Raw genomic sequence first — 16,934 nt, forward strand, 5'->3', positions numbered from 1 at the left:
TCCGAGGTCCCCGCCCCAATGCAGGTGAGAGGGGAGAAAGCATTTACTCCATCTGGCTCTTGCCTTACCTGTGATTGTGATGATCCCCAGCATGGTGAGAAGAGCCGCTGGGGTCCTGCCCACCCTGCGCAGTCTGGGCGGTGATCAGAAAGAAGCAAGCACCGAGCCACCCTCAGAGCGCTGGGCAAACCCAAGCCGAGGCGGGACCTGCAGCGCAAAGCGGCTGAGCGTGCGTTTCCCGGCTAATTATAGGAGGACCCACCCTGGGCCGGCCGGCTGGGGCCTCGCCCCGCCCTCGCCCGGGCTCCCGGGACCCGGAGTCATGTGTTTCACTTTCAAGGCGAGGAGCCTGCCCCGTAGCTGGTCTGTTAGCGGTCAGCAAGGCTCTGCAGATGCAGAGAGACCCCAGGAGGGTTTAAAAGTGCCTGGGATGAATAAGACCCGGAGTCAGCAGCATTTTTATCTAAACCATGACTTCATTCCTGGCGCCGACTTAGTTCTGTATCTCAGTTTTTAGTATTATTACTTTTAAGGAAATAGCCGCACAGATATTAAATTCTACTGCCATTTTTAACAGCGTTCTTGTATCCTTACCGCTTGTTTAAAAGCTTGATGAGGTGCAAAAACACGGCTCCTTTTTTAGCACCTGTGGTTATTTTATATTTTCGCCATCTGCCTGACACACACGTTGTGCTGATTTGAAGGCTGGCAACGGTCAGGTGTCCTGTTTCCTGAACTCTGAGAAGGGCAAACTTTGTGTCTTCCACACTTGATTAAAGCAAACCCCCCCAAATACTCGGGCACTAAGATTGTTTGTTTTTTTACTTAGTAGATTGGAAGCTGAACTTTTAGATCAAACTGTGCAGCATACAGACAGTATCACGCTTCTAATATCCAAGCACAATAGCATGAAAAGTAGTCAGATCCGATGATAAAAATTCAGAAAATGACAGGCAGCTGCACATTCTACAGTTCCTTTCCACTGAACCTTCAGGTTTGTTCTCTATATGAAGACACAAGGTAAGTGCTGAAAGGATTGGTGTGTGCTCACGATCTGACTCGCTCTGCTGTATGCCAGTCCCTGCTGCGGGCAGGTCCAGTAAGGCTGCGAAGGTTTATTCCCTTCTTTTCATCCTTTTTCTGTTTGTCACTTCATGCCCTTGCCTGTCTGACCCCATGGGCAGTGACTCTTCCTCTAAGCAAACAAAAGTAAGGTTTTACTATTTCTCTTTTCTTTAGATCCTGAAGATGCTGGTCGTTACTTCTTGGGAGGCAGGACGGGTGGTGGGGATCAATGAGATGGGTGCAAGATTTATCAGGGTGATCGCTTAGTAAGTTATGTAAGGTCTAATCACCGGGATGTACACCTAAAACTAGTATAATAATGCATGTCAACTGTAATTGGAAAAAAAAATTGTAACGATTTAAAATAAAAAAAAGCAGTACAGGCGTGCAGGCTGGCATGGCACGTAGTTGCTCCTTCTGGCCACCAGAGGGCACTACACACCATATTCAGGCCTCAACTGATCCGAGTTAAGACAGCGTGGTTGCTGGCAATCTGGCCTCCTTAGAAAATTCAGCTTCATCCTCTTCATGGACTTGATTTCCCTTTTCAATTCCGCAAACGCCCAGCCTGGCCCTAAAACTCTGGTGAGAGCAGGGAGTAATGCTCCTTGTTCTGACTGACGCTTGGGAGCTGGTTCCCAGAGCGAGTCACTTAGCAGCTTCCTAATCTTTTATCTTCTGTAAGAGGAGTCTTACCTTTGGTTCAGAAACTGCTTCTATTATGAGACTCTGGTGTGAGAGAAAAGCTGCTGGTGCTAATGGTCCCTGGGCAGTCCACACAGCCGAGGGGTCAGGGCAGCTCCGCATTCTTCCCCTCCTCCCACCGCTGCCCCAGCTCTGGAGCTGGTCATGGATAAAGCCCAGTCTGGGGGCTGTGTCTGTGACCATTAACTGAGCAGTCTGCAGCCGTCCCTAGCCTGGGGATCAGCCCATACAAATGTCATTGTGTCCCCAGGTGGAGCTCACACCTCTCCCCAGAGCTATCCCAAGAAGCCGTGCTCCCTCCAGGATCGAAGATCTCAGTTCTAAATTTCTCACCGCCAGCTGTTGGGGACAGCATGAGGCTTTCATTTGATGCCACCTGTGAAATACACATGTTCGATTCACAGGTGCACCCGTTGATTGTGACCTTGCTCAGCTGCACCCCCAGCTCCTCCCCCATCCCCAAGTCTAACTTCTCACAATAGGACGAGCAACAGCTGCTTCCCTGGGCTGGACAGGAAGAAACTGCACTGGTTACCAAGTTTAAAACACACAACAAAGGTAAAAATGCATTGCTGCTTAGTTCTGTCACTTAGACTTTACCATTTTAATTTATTCTGATGACATTGGTAAAGACACTGACACGGCTGATCTGATAGTCCTAAAGAGGTCATGTGCAGAGCTGTGGACTCCCTCGGGAGACAGAGAGTTCTTTGTTCTGCACCTCCGAGAGTAATCAACCACAGAGTGTGCGGTAGCTGCTCCCAGAGCCGCTGTGTGTCTGCATGGACAAAGAGAAGTCCTCCATCAGGAGAAACGGGGGGAGCCAAGGCCACGCCTAAGGCAAGCGTACAATGCAAGCAACTTGCCCTTGGGATCACTTCCAGTCCCTGTTTGCTTGTTTTTGTTAAATCAGAACTTTTAGAGGATGACATCATCACCCAAAGCAAAAATTGTGGGGAAATGTTTACCAATAACAGAAATAGGTAGATGACAGAAAAAGTGTTTCTCCCCAAACTCCATGGTTCAGGCAACAAATATCTACCAATTTCTTGTTCTGTGTTAATTAAGCTAAGCACCCAGGGATAAAATTGGATATTGTCCTTTGCCTCAGGGAGCTGGTCTTGGGTGGCAGACACACCCGGAGGGAGAAGAGGCCACACCTCATAACTCCTGAGCTAGCCTCTGAACAGACGGGGGTGAGGGAGGGCCGCCCTGCCTGGGCCCGAGGCAGCAGCATGGGCAAAGACATGAAGAACGTGACATCTGGGGAGTCCTGGGCGAGTTTCACATAGCTACAGGCTCAGACTCTACTTGGGGAGACCAGGGGAGGGGAGGGGAAGGGACGGAAATGACAGAGGTGGGAAGTGGAACTGAGATAAACATTATATTTGAGGCCAGATTATGAAGGTTCTTGAATAACATCTCCAAAACTTTGTAATGCATCCAGTAACCCAGTTAAAGAATGAGCAAAGGGTCCGAGTAGACATTTTTCTAAAATAGATACGCAAACAACCAATGAGCATGTAAGAAGATGCTCCACATCATTAGCCGTTAGGAAAATGCAAATCAAAACCACCGCGAGATCCCACTTCACACCACCACGACTATAACCAAAATGATGGGCAATAATAAGGAATGGACAAACTGGAAGCCTCACACATTAGCGGTGGGAGTGTAAAATGGTGCGATGCTTTGAAAAACAGTCTGACGAGTCCTCAAAATGTCCCACATAGACTTACCTATGACCCAGCAATTCCACTCCTAGATAGATACCCAAGAGAAATAGAAATGTACATTCACACAGAACTTGTACAGGAATATTCATATCAGCATGACTCATAGGAGTCAAAAAGCAGACGTGACCCAAATGTCCCTCAACTGATGGCATGGCTAAACAAATTCAGCCTATCTATACGCTAGTAGTGGTACTCGGTAATAGAACAGAAGGAAGCAGCTCTCCAGGTTATAACTGCTCTGACACGGACGAGCACTGAGACATTCTCTGCCAAATGAATGAAGCTAGTCAGAGTAGAACATAACTGACATATTGTTTAATTCTATTTATATGAAGTGTGAGAAACAGGCAAATCTATAGAGATACAAAATAGACTGGTTGCAAGAACTGGAGAGCCGGGGAGACAGAGGAAGTCCCTGCTCACAGGTCTGGGCATTCTTGATGCGAGGATGAAAATGCTCTGAGAGTGTGGTGATGGTGTACAACTATGTGAATATACTAAAAGCCACCGATTTGGGTACTTGAAATGGGTCAGTGGCATGGTATGTGAATTATATCTCTTTAAAAGAATGTTTTTCTATTAACTCCGAAGGCTACTGGAGGCTTTGGCGGCACATAATTTAAACTGTGACATAGGTAAGGTGAGTGGGCTATAAGGACAAGGAGGAAGCCATTCGAGAAACAAGACAGATGGCAACTGCGGTGACCAAGGTGAGGGAGGAGCCCAAGGTGCCCTCAGGCACTCACTGAAAGATGCCCACAGGCAAAGGGCAGGCAGGACAGCAGCTGAGGCCGGGCAGGTCTCCGCGGTCATCCGACCAGAATGGTGCCTGGGAAGTAAAGATCTGGAGCCCCCAGGAAGGGGGATCTGGAAAGGAAACCTGGGAACGGACAGAGAGATAAAAGGCAGTCGAGGAGAATGTGACATGAGGGCAAATGTGAGAGGATGAGAAGGTGGACCTAGTGGCCAGCAGTCTCGTGATCTCATGACACAAGTTGAGAACTGAAGAGGCCTCCCAGCCTGAGATGGCCAGGACCGGTGGACAGGTAACTGTGAGAGAGACAAGTATTTTCCTCTTTCCTGAAAGGGGGGGGGGGGGGACAGGGACCAATGCCCAGAATTAGTTCATTCACTTCTTCCAAGGAAGCTTGAGTATCTTACCCAAATGTGAGTGAGACTCGGGGACCTGGAGAAATGACTCAGACACCAATCCAGTCCTCCCCGTGACCCGCCTTCCATTTTCTGTACAACCTGGCATGACCGTGGAGGAAGGGAAACAAAACCCAACGAGGTCTCTTCTCCGGCTAGAGCACGGCAGGAGAAATCCAACTAAGGCAGCGTCTGGGCCACTGCTGGTCCTTTCAAGGGTCAAGATCATCTAAGGCTGGGTTAAAAGCTGCTCCAAAACGGATAGCTGTGAATGAGGAGATGAATTCATACATTGACTCTAAATGACATCTAACTGACACAGGATGGGCAGCTTCTCCTGGGCTCAGTGTATTTTTGGGTCTCTGTCCTTATATTACAAACTCAGATAAATACCAGATAATTGAATTGTATGGTCCGGTTGAATGGGACATATTTATATAGACATGGTTATTTCAACTCAAAATGCTCAAGATAAATAATCTGAAGACCAGTGCCTCAAAGGGACTGTTGTGACACAACAGGAGAGCTAAGAAGGGACTTAAACATCACTGGACAAGCCCTGGCCAGATAGCTCGGGTGGCTGGAGTGTTGTCCCTAAGCACAGAGGCTGCCAGTTTGATTTCCGGTCAGTACACATGTGAGAACTGATGAGTCTATGTTCTCACCTTTCTAAAAATCAAACAGTTATTTAAAAAACCCCCACAAAAAACACTGAACAAGTCCATTTTAAAAAGCAAAGGGAAAGTAGATTTGGCAATTCTACTTCTATGAAATATGCCAAATGAGAAGTAGAGATTTCTGTATGAGAATGTTTTCTGCTTGGGACATATAATAATATATTTAAGAACTTAAGTGTCCCAAAGGTAGGAAAATGGTATATCTAACTCTTCAGTGGAATATTTGACAAAAACAACATGTTTGAAGCATTAGTGGCAAGGAAAACACCTACGCTGATATATAAACCCACATCTCTATGCTCGGGGTAAAGCAGAATAAAATTAGATATTCCACACAATACCAATTTTGCTTTTTAAAATACGTATACATATACATATATATGTGAGGCTGAGATTAAAAAGAAGCCCAGAAAAAAACCCCCAAACTGACCATAGTGGAATCATGGGCAATTTCTGTCTCAGTGTTTCCCAACGTTTTGCAAGTCTTCTAACAACCCTGTGTTACTTTTGCAGTGATACTGAAGGCCCAGCACTGAAGTACCCTTCACCTTAAAACTGTACATCCAGCTTCTATCAAAAATGCAAAAAGGTGTATCTAGGCCCTGGCAGGTTAGCTCAGTCAGTGGGCGTCTTCTCCCAAAATGCCAAGTTTGCGGGTTCGATGCCCTGGTCAGGGCATGTACGCTAAGATACCAATGAACACACAACTAAGTGCAATGACAAATGAGTGCTTCTCTCTCTCTCTCTGTCCCTCCAAAAAAAAAAATCAATCAGGCTTTATCCACAGAGCCACCTGTCTAGGTCCAAATCATGTGTTCTTAATGTGAGCAACAGCTGCCCCAATGGATGAAAATTAGTTCCTGGGAGAAATCTAAAAATAAGTGAACACTTTTTATGTATGAAGCATAGCTATCTGACCTTCATCTATAGATGTATATATTACATAAACCTATATACAGTGTATCTGTGCTATTAAAATTTTAAAGAGAGGCAATTAAGGGAAAAAATATCTCAGAAGACTTCTAACATGAGTGATCATAAAAAGAAGGTTGAGAAATACTGCTTTAAATATAGGTAAGCCTCGTTTTACTTATTTATGTATCTATTTATTTAACTGAACTTGCTGGGGTACAGGTTTCAGGTGTGAAACGCAGGAAGACGTCATCCCTGCATCGCGAGCCCATTGCCCCAAGCAAAGTCTCTTTCCATCTACACCCCCCACCTTTGCCCACCTCACCTGCCTCTACTCCCCTCCCCTCTCGCTATCATCACACGTTATCTGTGTCTCTGTGTTTTATAGTTCTATACGGGGTGTTGTTCGGCATTCCTTCACTTCTTGTCATGCAGACCTCAACCCCCCCTCCCCTCTGAGAGCTGTCAGTCTGTTCCACGTGCCCATGTCTCTGTTTCTGTTTTGTTCATCAGTTGAATTTGTTCATTAGATTCCACATCTAAGTGAGATCGCATGGTGCTTGCCTCTCTCTGACTGGCTAATTTCACTGAGCGTAATGCTCTCCAGGTCCACCCATGCTGTCGCAAAAACATTTAAGTTTTCCTTCTTTTCCTTACGGCCCCTTATTGTTTGAGTGTATCACAGCTTTTTTATCCACTCATCTACTGATGGGCACTTGTGCTGTTTCCAAACCTTGGCTCTTGTAAATAATACTGCCATGAACACAGGGGTGCATGCATTCTTCCCAGTTAGTGCTTCAGGATTCTAAGGATATATTCCCAGAAGTGAAAACACTGGGTCAAAAGGCAGATCCATTTCTAAGTTTTTGAGGTAACTCCCTACCGTTTCCCACAGTGGCTGCCCCAGTCTGCACTCCCACCAACAGCGCACCAGGGTTCCCTTCCTCCACACCCTCTCCACCACTTGTTGTTTGTTGATCTATTGATGAAAACTATAGGTAACCTTCATTTTAAAGAAGACTTTGAAAAAGACTCTATAAAAAGCAAGCATGCACGTTTATCATCAACTTTTCAGAAACGCAATCTAATAAGAGAAGCATCATCTTGTGCTAGAAGTAATGAACCCGAGAGTCAGCTCGCTTTTCCAGAAGAGAGAGATGCGATCTCTCATTTGCCTGAAGTTTTTTTTTTTTTCTGAAGCTGGAAACGGGGAGAGACAGTCAGACTCCAGCATGCGCCCAACTGGGATCCACCCGGCACGCCCACCAGGGGGCGATGCTCTGCCCCTCCGGGGGCGTCGCTCTGTTGCGACCAGAGCCACTCCAGCGCCTGGGGCAGAGGCCAAGGAGCCATCCCCAGCGCCCGGGCCATCTTTGCTCCAATGGAGCCTCACTGCGGGAAGGGAAGAGAGAGACAGAGAGGAAAGCGCGGCGGAGGGGTGGAGAAGCAGATGGGCGCCTCTCCTGTGTGCCCTGGCCGGGAATCGAACCCGGGACTTCCACACGCCAGGCCGACGCTCTACCACTGAGCCAACCGGCCAGGGCCTCATTTGCCTGAAGTTTTAACCAGAAGGTGTGGGAGGGAGGAGCCAGCTGCATGGACAGACCTGGAAGAAAAGGTGACTAGCGATCCAACCCCACTGCATTCCACAGCTTTCCAGCTGAATGATGTCAGCCCCCAGCCCCCATGTCAGTAAGCCTCATGCAACTTCAAACTGTCTACTGGTCACATTGAAAAGGATGAAAAACACTTGCGGTTAATTTTCTAAATTTTTTTTATTTATTATTCATTTTAGAGAGGAGAGGGAGAGACAGAGAGGAGAGACAGAGAGAGAGAAGGGGGGAGGAGCTGGAAGTATCAACTCCCATATGTGCCTTGACCAGGCAAGCCCAGGGTTTCGAACCGGCAACCTCAGTATTTCCAGGTCGACGCTTTATCCACTGCGCCACCACAGGTCAGGCCACTTGCGGTTAATTTTAATATATTTTATTTTCTCCCGGTATTTCCAAACACGTTATGTATGTCAACATGCACACAATGTGAAAAATTACTAATTTTACTTTTTTTTTTTTAGTGAGGGAGAGACAGGAAGGGAGATGAGAAGCATCAACTCATAGTTGCATTACTTGAGTTGTTCATTGATTGCTTCTCATATGTGCCATGACCAAGGGGCTCCAGCCGAGCCAGTGACCTTTGGGTTCAGGCCAGCGACTCGAGGCTTTGAACCTAGGACCTCAGTGTCCCAGCTCCACACCCTATCTACTCCAGCACCACTGGTCAGGCTACTTCCTTTTTTGTATTTAGTCTTTGAGTCCCAAGTAGAGCACCCCTCAAATAGGATTAACCACATCTTAAGTGTTCAACAGCCACATATGACCATAGCACGACTCTAAACCTACAAACAAAACTGAATACTACCCTCCCCCACACACCCACTAACTTTTTTCCCAAAGACAAATTAATCTCCTTGACTCCTGGATAGAAATGACCAAGATACCCTATCAAAGATTTGTCCAAACTTTTCACCTGTCCAATCCAAAGTTGGTCCCTTTTGTTTTTTTCAGAAGCATAAACCTAAATCCCTACTCCCTCCCTGTGACAGAGACACCAAGGTAGGAACCTTCCCTCGGTGCAACCACTAGACAGAGTCACATGGTTTGACTACAGAGGAGTTCCTAAATGGCAAGGAATTCCCATTCATAGATTTAATTGGTACAGCTGTAGTTTTTATTGTCTCAATTTGAGTTAACATATTCAAATCTATTCTTTTATTTTTTTTTTCACCAACTTTTAAAGAGGCTATGCAGAGAAGTAAACTTTTAAAGAAATCCTCAGAGAGATAAAAGATATTGGAGCCAAGAAGAAAAAAAAAGGAGACTTCAAAGAAAAGAATAATTAGGCCCTGGCCGGTTGGCTCAGCGGTAGAGCGTCGGCCTAGCGTGCGGAGGACCCGGGTTCGATTCCCGGCCAGGGCACATAGGAGAAGCGCCCATTTGCTTCTCCACCCCTCCGCCGCACTTTCCTCTCTGTCTCTCTCTTCCCCTCCCGCAGCCAAGGCTCCATTGGAGCAAAGATGGCCCGGGCGCTGGGGATGGCTCTGTGGCCTCTGCCTCAGGCGCTAGAGTGGCTCTGGTCGCAACATGGCGACGCCCAGGATGGGCAGAGCATCACCCCCTGGTGGGCAGAGCGTCGCCCCTGGTGGGCGTGCCGGGTGGATCCCGGTCGGGCGCATGCGGGAGTCTGTCTGTCTCTCCCCGTTTCCAGCTTCAGAAAAATGAAAGAAAAAAAAAAAAAAAAGAAAAGAATAATTAGAACAACAACAAAAAAAATAAAGTTCTTAGATTTAAAAAATATAATAACAAGATGAAATCCAGTCTTGAGGACATTTTCCCAAAACAGAGAGCCAAATACAAAAAGATTTTTTTAAAAAATGGAAAAGTTTTAATTAGGACCATTCTAGAAAGTCCAAAAGTCTGAATAATGGTAATCCCAAAAACAGAACAGAGAAGAGAAAGGGAGAACGAACTTTCCTGAAGTGAAGCCCACGCGCATCCGCGGACTGAAGCCGTCACGAGAACCCAGCATGCTGCCTACACGGAGTCCCGTGGGATTCCCCAGTACAGGACCGTCACGAGGCCGAGGGCCACGGGGACCCTCTGCACTGTCCCGGGACTAAGACTCAGGACAGCATCAGGTTCCGAGAGCAACACACTGGTGGGGAGGACGCTGACCGGGTCCTGCGTCTGAACACTGAATGGAAGTAAAACATCAATGGCGGAATGTTGGGGACCAAGACTCAGGACAGCATCAGGTTCCGAGAGCAACACACCGGTGGAGAGGACGCTGACTGACCGAGTCCTGCGTCTGAACACTGAATGGAAGTAGACATCAATGGCGGAATGTTGGGGACCAAGGCTTGAGGAGCGTGAGGAAAACGTGTTTTCGTACCCAGCTCACTCCCTGGGTTCAGACAGGGCAGTCATGGAGCTCGAGGTTAGTGTAGGGGACTCCTCAGGAGGCTGGCTGCTGAGGGGCCAGCCCTGGCCCTGCTGAGACCATCCCGCTGGGGACTGCGTAGCTGCCACTTCATTGACAACCCACAGTTCCCTGGAAAGCGGGCACGCTCTCTCTCCTGTTTCTAGCTACGCTACTGGGTAAGGCTACGAGCTTACAATCATGGTAAGTTAAGTACCAAAGCAGCAGGTGATATTTCAGCATCGGAAATACACAGCAACATCTATGAATCATTTCTTCATTCTGTTTGGCTTTGGCTTGTTTACCGATATCCTTGGTAAGGGGCCTCTTTTTTCCTGTAGATTCCCCATCAGTGTATTCACCTCCTCTCACCAGTTCTTCCAGTGTAGGACACTCGGTGTGCGGCGAACCAAGTTGTTCTCACCATTTATAGTGTTTGAGAAGGAAACGATTCTTAAAGAGCAGGAATGTTGAAACTGAAACCCAGTTATGCTTGGCAAGCTTCCATCATGCACATTCATGTTTGGAATATATATATAAGCCCTGGCTTTTTTCTTTTAATGTGAGACAGCTTATTTCTCCCCCACCCTGAGATGTTTTGCCTACAGAAGATGAAAGGAAAGACATGATAAATGTTTTCAAATATTTAGAGGGCTACCGCGTGGAAGAAGGAGGTGAGAGGGTTCTAGTCAATTCCAGAAGGCAGCCCTGGGAACAGAGCGGAACATTGGGAATGGACTTCCTTTTATAGAGAAACCCCCGTGACCCCCCAGAGCGTTTCAGCAGCGAGCGAGCCCACGCTGAGCGGGCAGGAGTCCGGTTAGACAGCCTCCCACTCCCCTCCCACTAAGGCTTCTCAAGGGCCCAAACCTGACTGCTCGGTTAGTCAAAAGCAGGTGTTGCAGGCTAAACTGTGTCCCCTCCAACTGCACGCATGTGGAAGTCCTAACCCCAGCACACCAGAATCTAATAGAGAGAGGGCTTTTAAAGAAGCGATTAAGTTAAAAATAAGGCCATCAGAGCGGGCCAGAATCCAAGTTGACTTGTGTTTTTCTTTCTTTTTTTTTTTTTTAATTAATTTTTACAGAGAGAGAAACATCTATTTGTTGCTCCACTTATTTATGCATTCATTGGTTGATTTTTAAAATTTTTGTTTATTGATTTTAGAGAGAGAGGAAGAGGGGCAGAGAGAGAAAGAGAAAAAGAGAGACATAAACACTGACCTGTTACTGTATGGGTCCTGATGGGATAGAACCCACAACCAACTAACCAACTGAGCTTTCTGACTGGTGTTCTTTTTAAAAAAACAATTTTCCGGCCCTGGCCGGTTGGCTCAGTGGTAGAGCATTGGCCTGGCGTGCAGGAGTCCCGGGTTCGATTCCCAGCCAGGGCACACAGGAGAAGCGCCCATCTGCTTCTCCACCCCTCCCCCTCTCCTTCCTCTCTGTCTCTCTCTTCCCCTCCCGCAGCCAAGGCTCCATTGGAGCAAAGTTTGCCCGGGTGCTGAGGATGGCTCTGTGGCCTCTGCCTCAAGCGCTAGAATGGCTCTGATTGTAGCAGAGCATCGCCCCCTGGTGGGCATGCCGGGTGGATCCCGGTCGGGCGCATGCGAGAGTCTGTCTGACTGCCTCCCCGTTTCCAACTTCGGAAAAATACAAACAAAACAAAACAAAAAAAACACACCAATTTTCCAATGAGAGACAGAATAAGGGACGCGAGAATGAGGGGAGGAGGGAAAGGGGGGGAGAGAGAGAGAGAGAGAGAGGGAGAGAGAGAGAGAGAAAGAGAGAAGCATCCATTCACTGGTTGCTTCTCATATGTAACCTGACCGTGGATCTAACGCCTGACCTCAGTGTGCTGGGATGATGTTCTGTCCACTAGCACCTGGCGAGGGCCCTGCCTGTTGTTCTTTAGAAAGGGTATTAGACAGAGAGACACCAGGCTGCGTGAGCATAATGAAAAGACCTGATGGAGAAGACGACTACTGACAAGGCAGAGACAGACCTCAGAGAAACTAAACATGGTGACACCTTGATCTCAGACTTGCCAGCCTCCAGATTGTGAGTAAATAAATGTCTGTTGTTTACACTATCCATTCTGTGGCATTTCATTACGGCAGCCCCAGCAAACTAACACAGCAGAACAACCTCCTTGTGTTCGGTGTCAGTCCACGTTAAGACACATTCAAGTAACCACTTCATCCAATTAATTAAATCTAGCACATATCACTTTTCACCTGAACAGCTAATGCGTGCATTGTTAACACTGGAGGGTCAGAAGTGGGCGTCAGCGTTGTACTGACACTTGAACTACAAAAGTAGTTGGAAAAGATTCAAAGCATGCGACCCAGGAATAAGACTTCATTGATAGGCTAAAAAGCTGTAACACTTAAGTCCAGAGACTATATCTTCTGGATGTTATCAAAGCACCCATTCATATAATATATGTGAATTGTGCTCTAGAACATATCAGTGTAGAACCATTTAGGGCAGGGGTCTCAAACTCAACTCAGCATGTGGGCCGCAGAGCAAGATCACAGCCGTTCGGCGGGCCGCACTAGGTCTACAAAAGGCAACTGTTACGCAACACTTTTCAGTGTCACAAAACGACCAGAAACTGTAGTTCGCATCACAACTGCTGTTAACTAAGCTAATATCTAGCTAGGATGCTAGAGAAATGAAAAATACAAGTAGGCCCCTAGGCTTACTTAATTTTATCCAAAATATTTTGAACTTCGTGGATTAGTCTGCGGGCCGCACAAAATTGTTCGGCAGGCCGCGAGTTTCAGACCCCTGATTTAGGGGTTGGTATTATTAGGCAAAACTGGGGATGAGTCAACTGTTGAGAAAGCACCTAAAGGATTTACATTAAATAAACTAAATGTCGCCCTGGCTAGGTGGCTCAGTGGATAAAACAGTGTCCCGGCACACCAAGATCGCAGGTTCGATCCCCAGTCAGGGCACACAGGAGAGGCACTCAATGAATGCACAAGTAAACGGAACAGCTAAGTGGAACGGAGACTTGATGCTTCTCTGCCTCCCGCCCTCCCTCCCCCTCCTTTCCTCTCTCTCTCTCTCTCAATGGGAAATTTTTAAAAAATTTAATTAAATGGCTAAAATAATTTAATGTTTTCATTAGTAGCTTTGTCACAATTAGAGAACCATTCACTGTGGACCACCTCATTCTCTCCAAGGGAGAGGGTCTGAATCCCGGTATAGCATCCGGACAAGCCCATAGGGCAGTTCATCTATGCTCTTCCTAAAATGGACCAGGACAGCTACCCTTCTCGTGAGGGACTGACGTAGCCCCTAAACTATCGCCACTTCTAAGTCTTCGTAGTAATTTAAGATTGACTGACAGTATTGAGGGCAAGTAGATATGGCACTTATCAACATCTTTCACCCACCCTGAGCCATAACCACCCTCTATTACCGAATTCCCATCTTCTCCCACAGATGGGGAGAGAGATGTTATCTGTAGACACATTGATGATGAAGCTACTTATCTTTCTTTCATACCAAAATGATTACATATGGAGACCTTCCTTCTTCAATAAATTTTTCTCTCTGAACTTTTTGTTCATTAAATGAAAACTTCAAATCTAGAACATGGCTTTTAAGATCAGACTAAGAAGAAAAAGAACATAAAAGTGTTCTTATAAAAAGGTGTAATGAAATGATCAAGTAGGTTCCCACCTGCCCAAGGTCACTTGGGTGTCTTCAAAGGCTACTCGTTTGCTTCCTAAGGCCTCTATTACTAGCATTACTGATGTTACTCAAGTCACAGAATTTCACAAATGGATGAGAGTGCTCATGTTACAGATGAAAGTTGACTCTCAATGAGATAAATATATTCAAATCAAGGTTCCACAGTGGAACAAGCTGATAAAAGAGAGAAAGGGTAAATAAAGATCTCATTCCTTCTTCATCTCCCCACCCCCATTTTTTTAAGTTGGAAGGAAAAATAAAGGTTCATTGCACTCTAGACTTGGATGTAGTTCAGAGGGAAATAAATGTCTTATCTATACAGCTTGGCCGTTAATTACTAAAAAAAATTAAAATAAATCTGGTGCAGAGTATTATACCTGAAATTTGTCAGCGACGTAAGTAATTTCAGAGAGGCAAGCTAAAAATATTGCTGCAGAGCGAGGGAATGGATTGAAACCAGTTCCCAGAAACTGCACACTATCATACTTTTGCCCGAGTTCAAGGCCTAATTTGTGAGTGTTCTCTCTAGTTTTCAAAACATTACAAAACAGGATACAGCTTGAGAAAATGTCATGCAATAATAGTGTACTCGAAATACCAAAGTCAGGGAAAACAAAAAGCCCTCTCTGCCTGACCAGTGGTGGGGCAGTAGACAGAGCATCAACCTGGGATGCTGAGGTCCCAGATTCTAAACCCCAAGGTCGCCAGCTTGAGCGCAGGCTCATCCGGCTTGAGTGCAGGGTCGCTGGCTTGAGCGTGGGATCATCAAAATGATCCTATGGTGGCTGGCTTGAGCAAGGGGTCACTGTCTCAGCTGGTGCCCCCACCCTGGTCCAGGCATGTATGAAAAGCAATCAATGGACAACTAAACTGATGCAACTATGTGCTGCTGCTTTCTCCTCTCTCTCCCTTCCTGTCTGTCCCACTCTCTCTCTCTCAAGAAAAACAAAATCCCTCTTTGTCTACTGAGCACTTCTATTTGATTGCATTTGAAAACTAGAGAGAACACTCACAAACTAGGCCTTGAACTCAGGCAGTATTTGAGGACTAAGAACGCTCATTTAATCATGAGCAGGTCAGGGTTTGACTTCATGTTTCCAGGCAACATCTGGGTAATCAATAGTAAGCACCTGTGAGAGGCCAGCACGGTGTACTGAAAGGATCTCGCTTTGTTAGGGCTGATGCCACACAAGAAGCCTTGGATGAATCTATAAAGCTGTTTATTTAACTATGCAGGACATAAATAGATATAAACTGAAAAGCTAACAGATCCTCCTCTCCCATACAAGTAAAAATATTGTTAACTTAAAACTCTGTCTTCATTTACTCAAACTTTTGTTGAGCACTTACTATGAGTCAGACACTGTGCGAAGTCAGGGGACTCAGGATTGAACCACAGAGATCCATCCCCCAGCACCTAGCGGAGGTGGGGGGGGAGTCAGAGGCAGAAGTAAGGAATGCTAACGACTGATGTGGAGAGAAATAACAAGGAATGGGACACAGTAATGTGGGCAACAGGCATGTCTTCATGAACATACCAAGTACCAATTACGTCACAAATTGAAACAGAAAAGAGATTGAATCAAAAACATTTCTTTCCAGTGGAGAAACCAGTCTCTCAGAGAAAAAGAGGTGGGGAGGTAATCTTTGAACAGAGGCCTAGAGCAGCCTTTAGGATAGGTGTTCACTAACCAGAAAGTTCTTAAACGATCAAAAAGCAAAGAAAAACTACTTGTAACTGCAGAATGGATTTTCTGGAAGGGAACAAGATTTGCAGGGAGGGCTGCGATCACTTGGTGGTAACCTACGGCCCTTCCATGTCCTGAGCGCACCTGGAGCTGGCAGGTTCCAGCAGCAAATTAGGTAAGAGCGAAGACAGTGATATGAAACACCATTTGAAAAATGAAATTCTCCATAGTGTTCCAAGTGAAGCTACTAGGTAACTGGGCAATGGGTCCTCCATCTGTTACTGTGTCTAGGGGAAACTTCCAGATACAGAAATGTGGGATCTTGCAAAATGTAAGAAATACGCCCTCAGAAAAACTAAGCAACAACATTGAGATTTTTTTTCCTCTTGGGGGCAAGGACTACCCCCTGGGTCGGAGCAGATATACACTAGCGGTCCATATGCACATTACCTGAGCAACCTTGTCACACAACCGATTAGTGTGACAAAGCTGTCCTTCTGGCAAAGCCCTTCCCCTGGGTGGAGGGCAGATACTTTGAAAGCAGTGGGCCCGCAGTGGCAAACGCTGGCGGTTTGCCGCTGAGCTCTGGGTAGCAAACAGTACAATGCATATGTGAACAAAAGTGTCCAAGCCAAGAAGACCACCACCGTTTATTTGCTCACACAAATGTGACCTGTAAAAGACGAGGAGGAAGCATGGCTTCCACAAGCTTTCTAATGTTTGTGGTGCACACTCTACAGAAAAGCAAAAAATAATGAAGAGCTGCCTTGTAAATGAGACATTCAAATGTATGAACATCTATGATAATCATTTGATTGCTCTTACATAGCAATGAGTTTTTTAGGTACTTGAACAACCAAATGTGTGATTACTAGGATAAAAGAAGGTTCTTTAATTTTTTAAATTTCATAATGTTGAATTTTCCCATTTGTTTGGGGAAAAAAAAATAATCTCCCTAACAGATACAAAGATTGAGTTTATGTTTTTAAATCTAAAAGTTCTAATTTGCAAGTTTTACATCTAAAGTTGGACCCAGACCAAGATATAATAATTCAAAAATCTTTTCTGTTCGTGCATTTAACTCATGCAAAACCAGGTAAGCCACAGACTACAGAGCAACTGACAGTTTGGGTTCAGAGGTGTCTTTTTCTTTTTCTTTTCTTTTAAATCTTTTCAGCAGAAGAAGATTTTCCACAAAACTAATGGTACTTAAGTAGCCCTGTGAATGCTGGGAGTGACATGTTATAATAGAACTTTCCAGATGGGAAAGGGCCGTATTTCTATGTAAGCAGTTTATTTTTATTATTTTTTCCCATTGAT

General features: G+C 45.9%; 1 protein-coding gene across 2 annotated transcripts in view; it reads right to left on the reverse strand.

Moving 5' to 3' along the window:
- Window positions 1–16,934, reverse strand: part of AKAP12 (A-kinase anchoring protein 12) — a 107,536-nt gene that overhangs the window by 20,447 nt on the left and 70,155 nt on the right. The window contains exon 1 of one of the 2 annotated variants that reach the window (XM_066372987.1): window positions 69–269. The exons of the other annotated variant lie outside the window; for it this stretch is intronic. Within the exon in view, the coding sequence (XP_066229084.1) occupies window positions 69–93 (25 nt within the window). The 5' untranslated portion in view covers window positions 94–269. Of the gene's footprint in view, window positions 1–68; window positions 270–16,934 lie in introns of those variants that run through there. 2 annotated transcript variants of the gene reach the window in all.

Source organism: Saccopteryx leptura, chromosome 3 (assembly GCF_036850995.1).
Source record: "Saccopteryx leptura isolate mSacLep1 chromosome 3, mSacLep1_pri_phased_curated, whole genome shotgun sequence".
In the NCBI taxonomy this organism is placed as follows: Eukaryota; Metazoa; Chordata; class Mammalia; order Chiroptera; family Emballonuridae; genus Saccopteryx; species Saccopteryx leptura.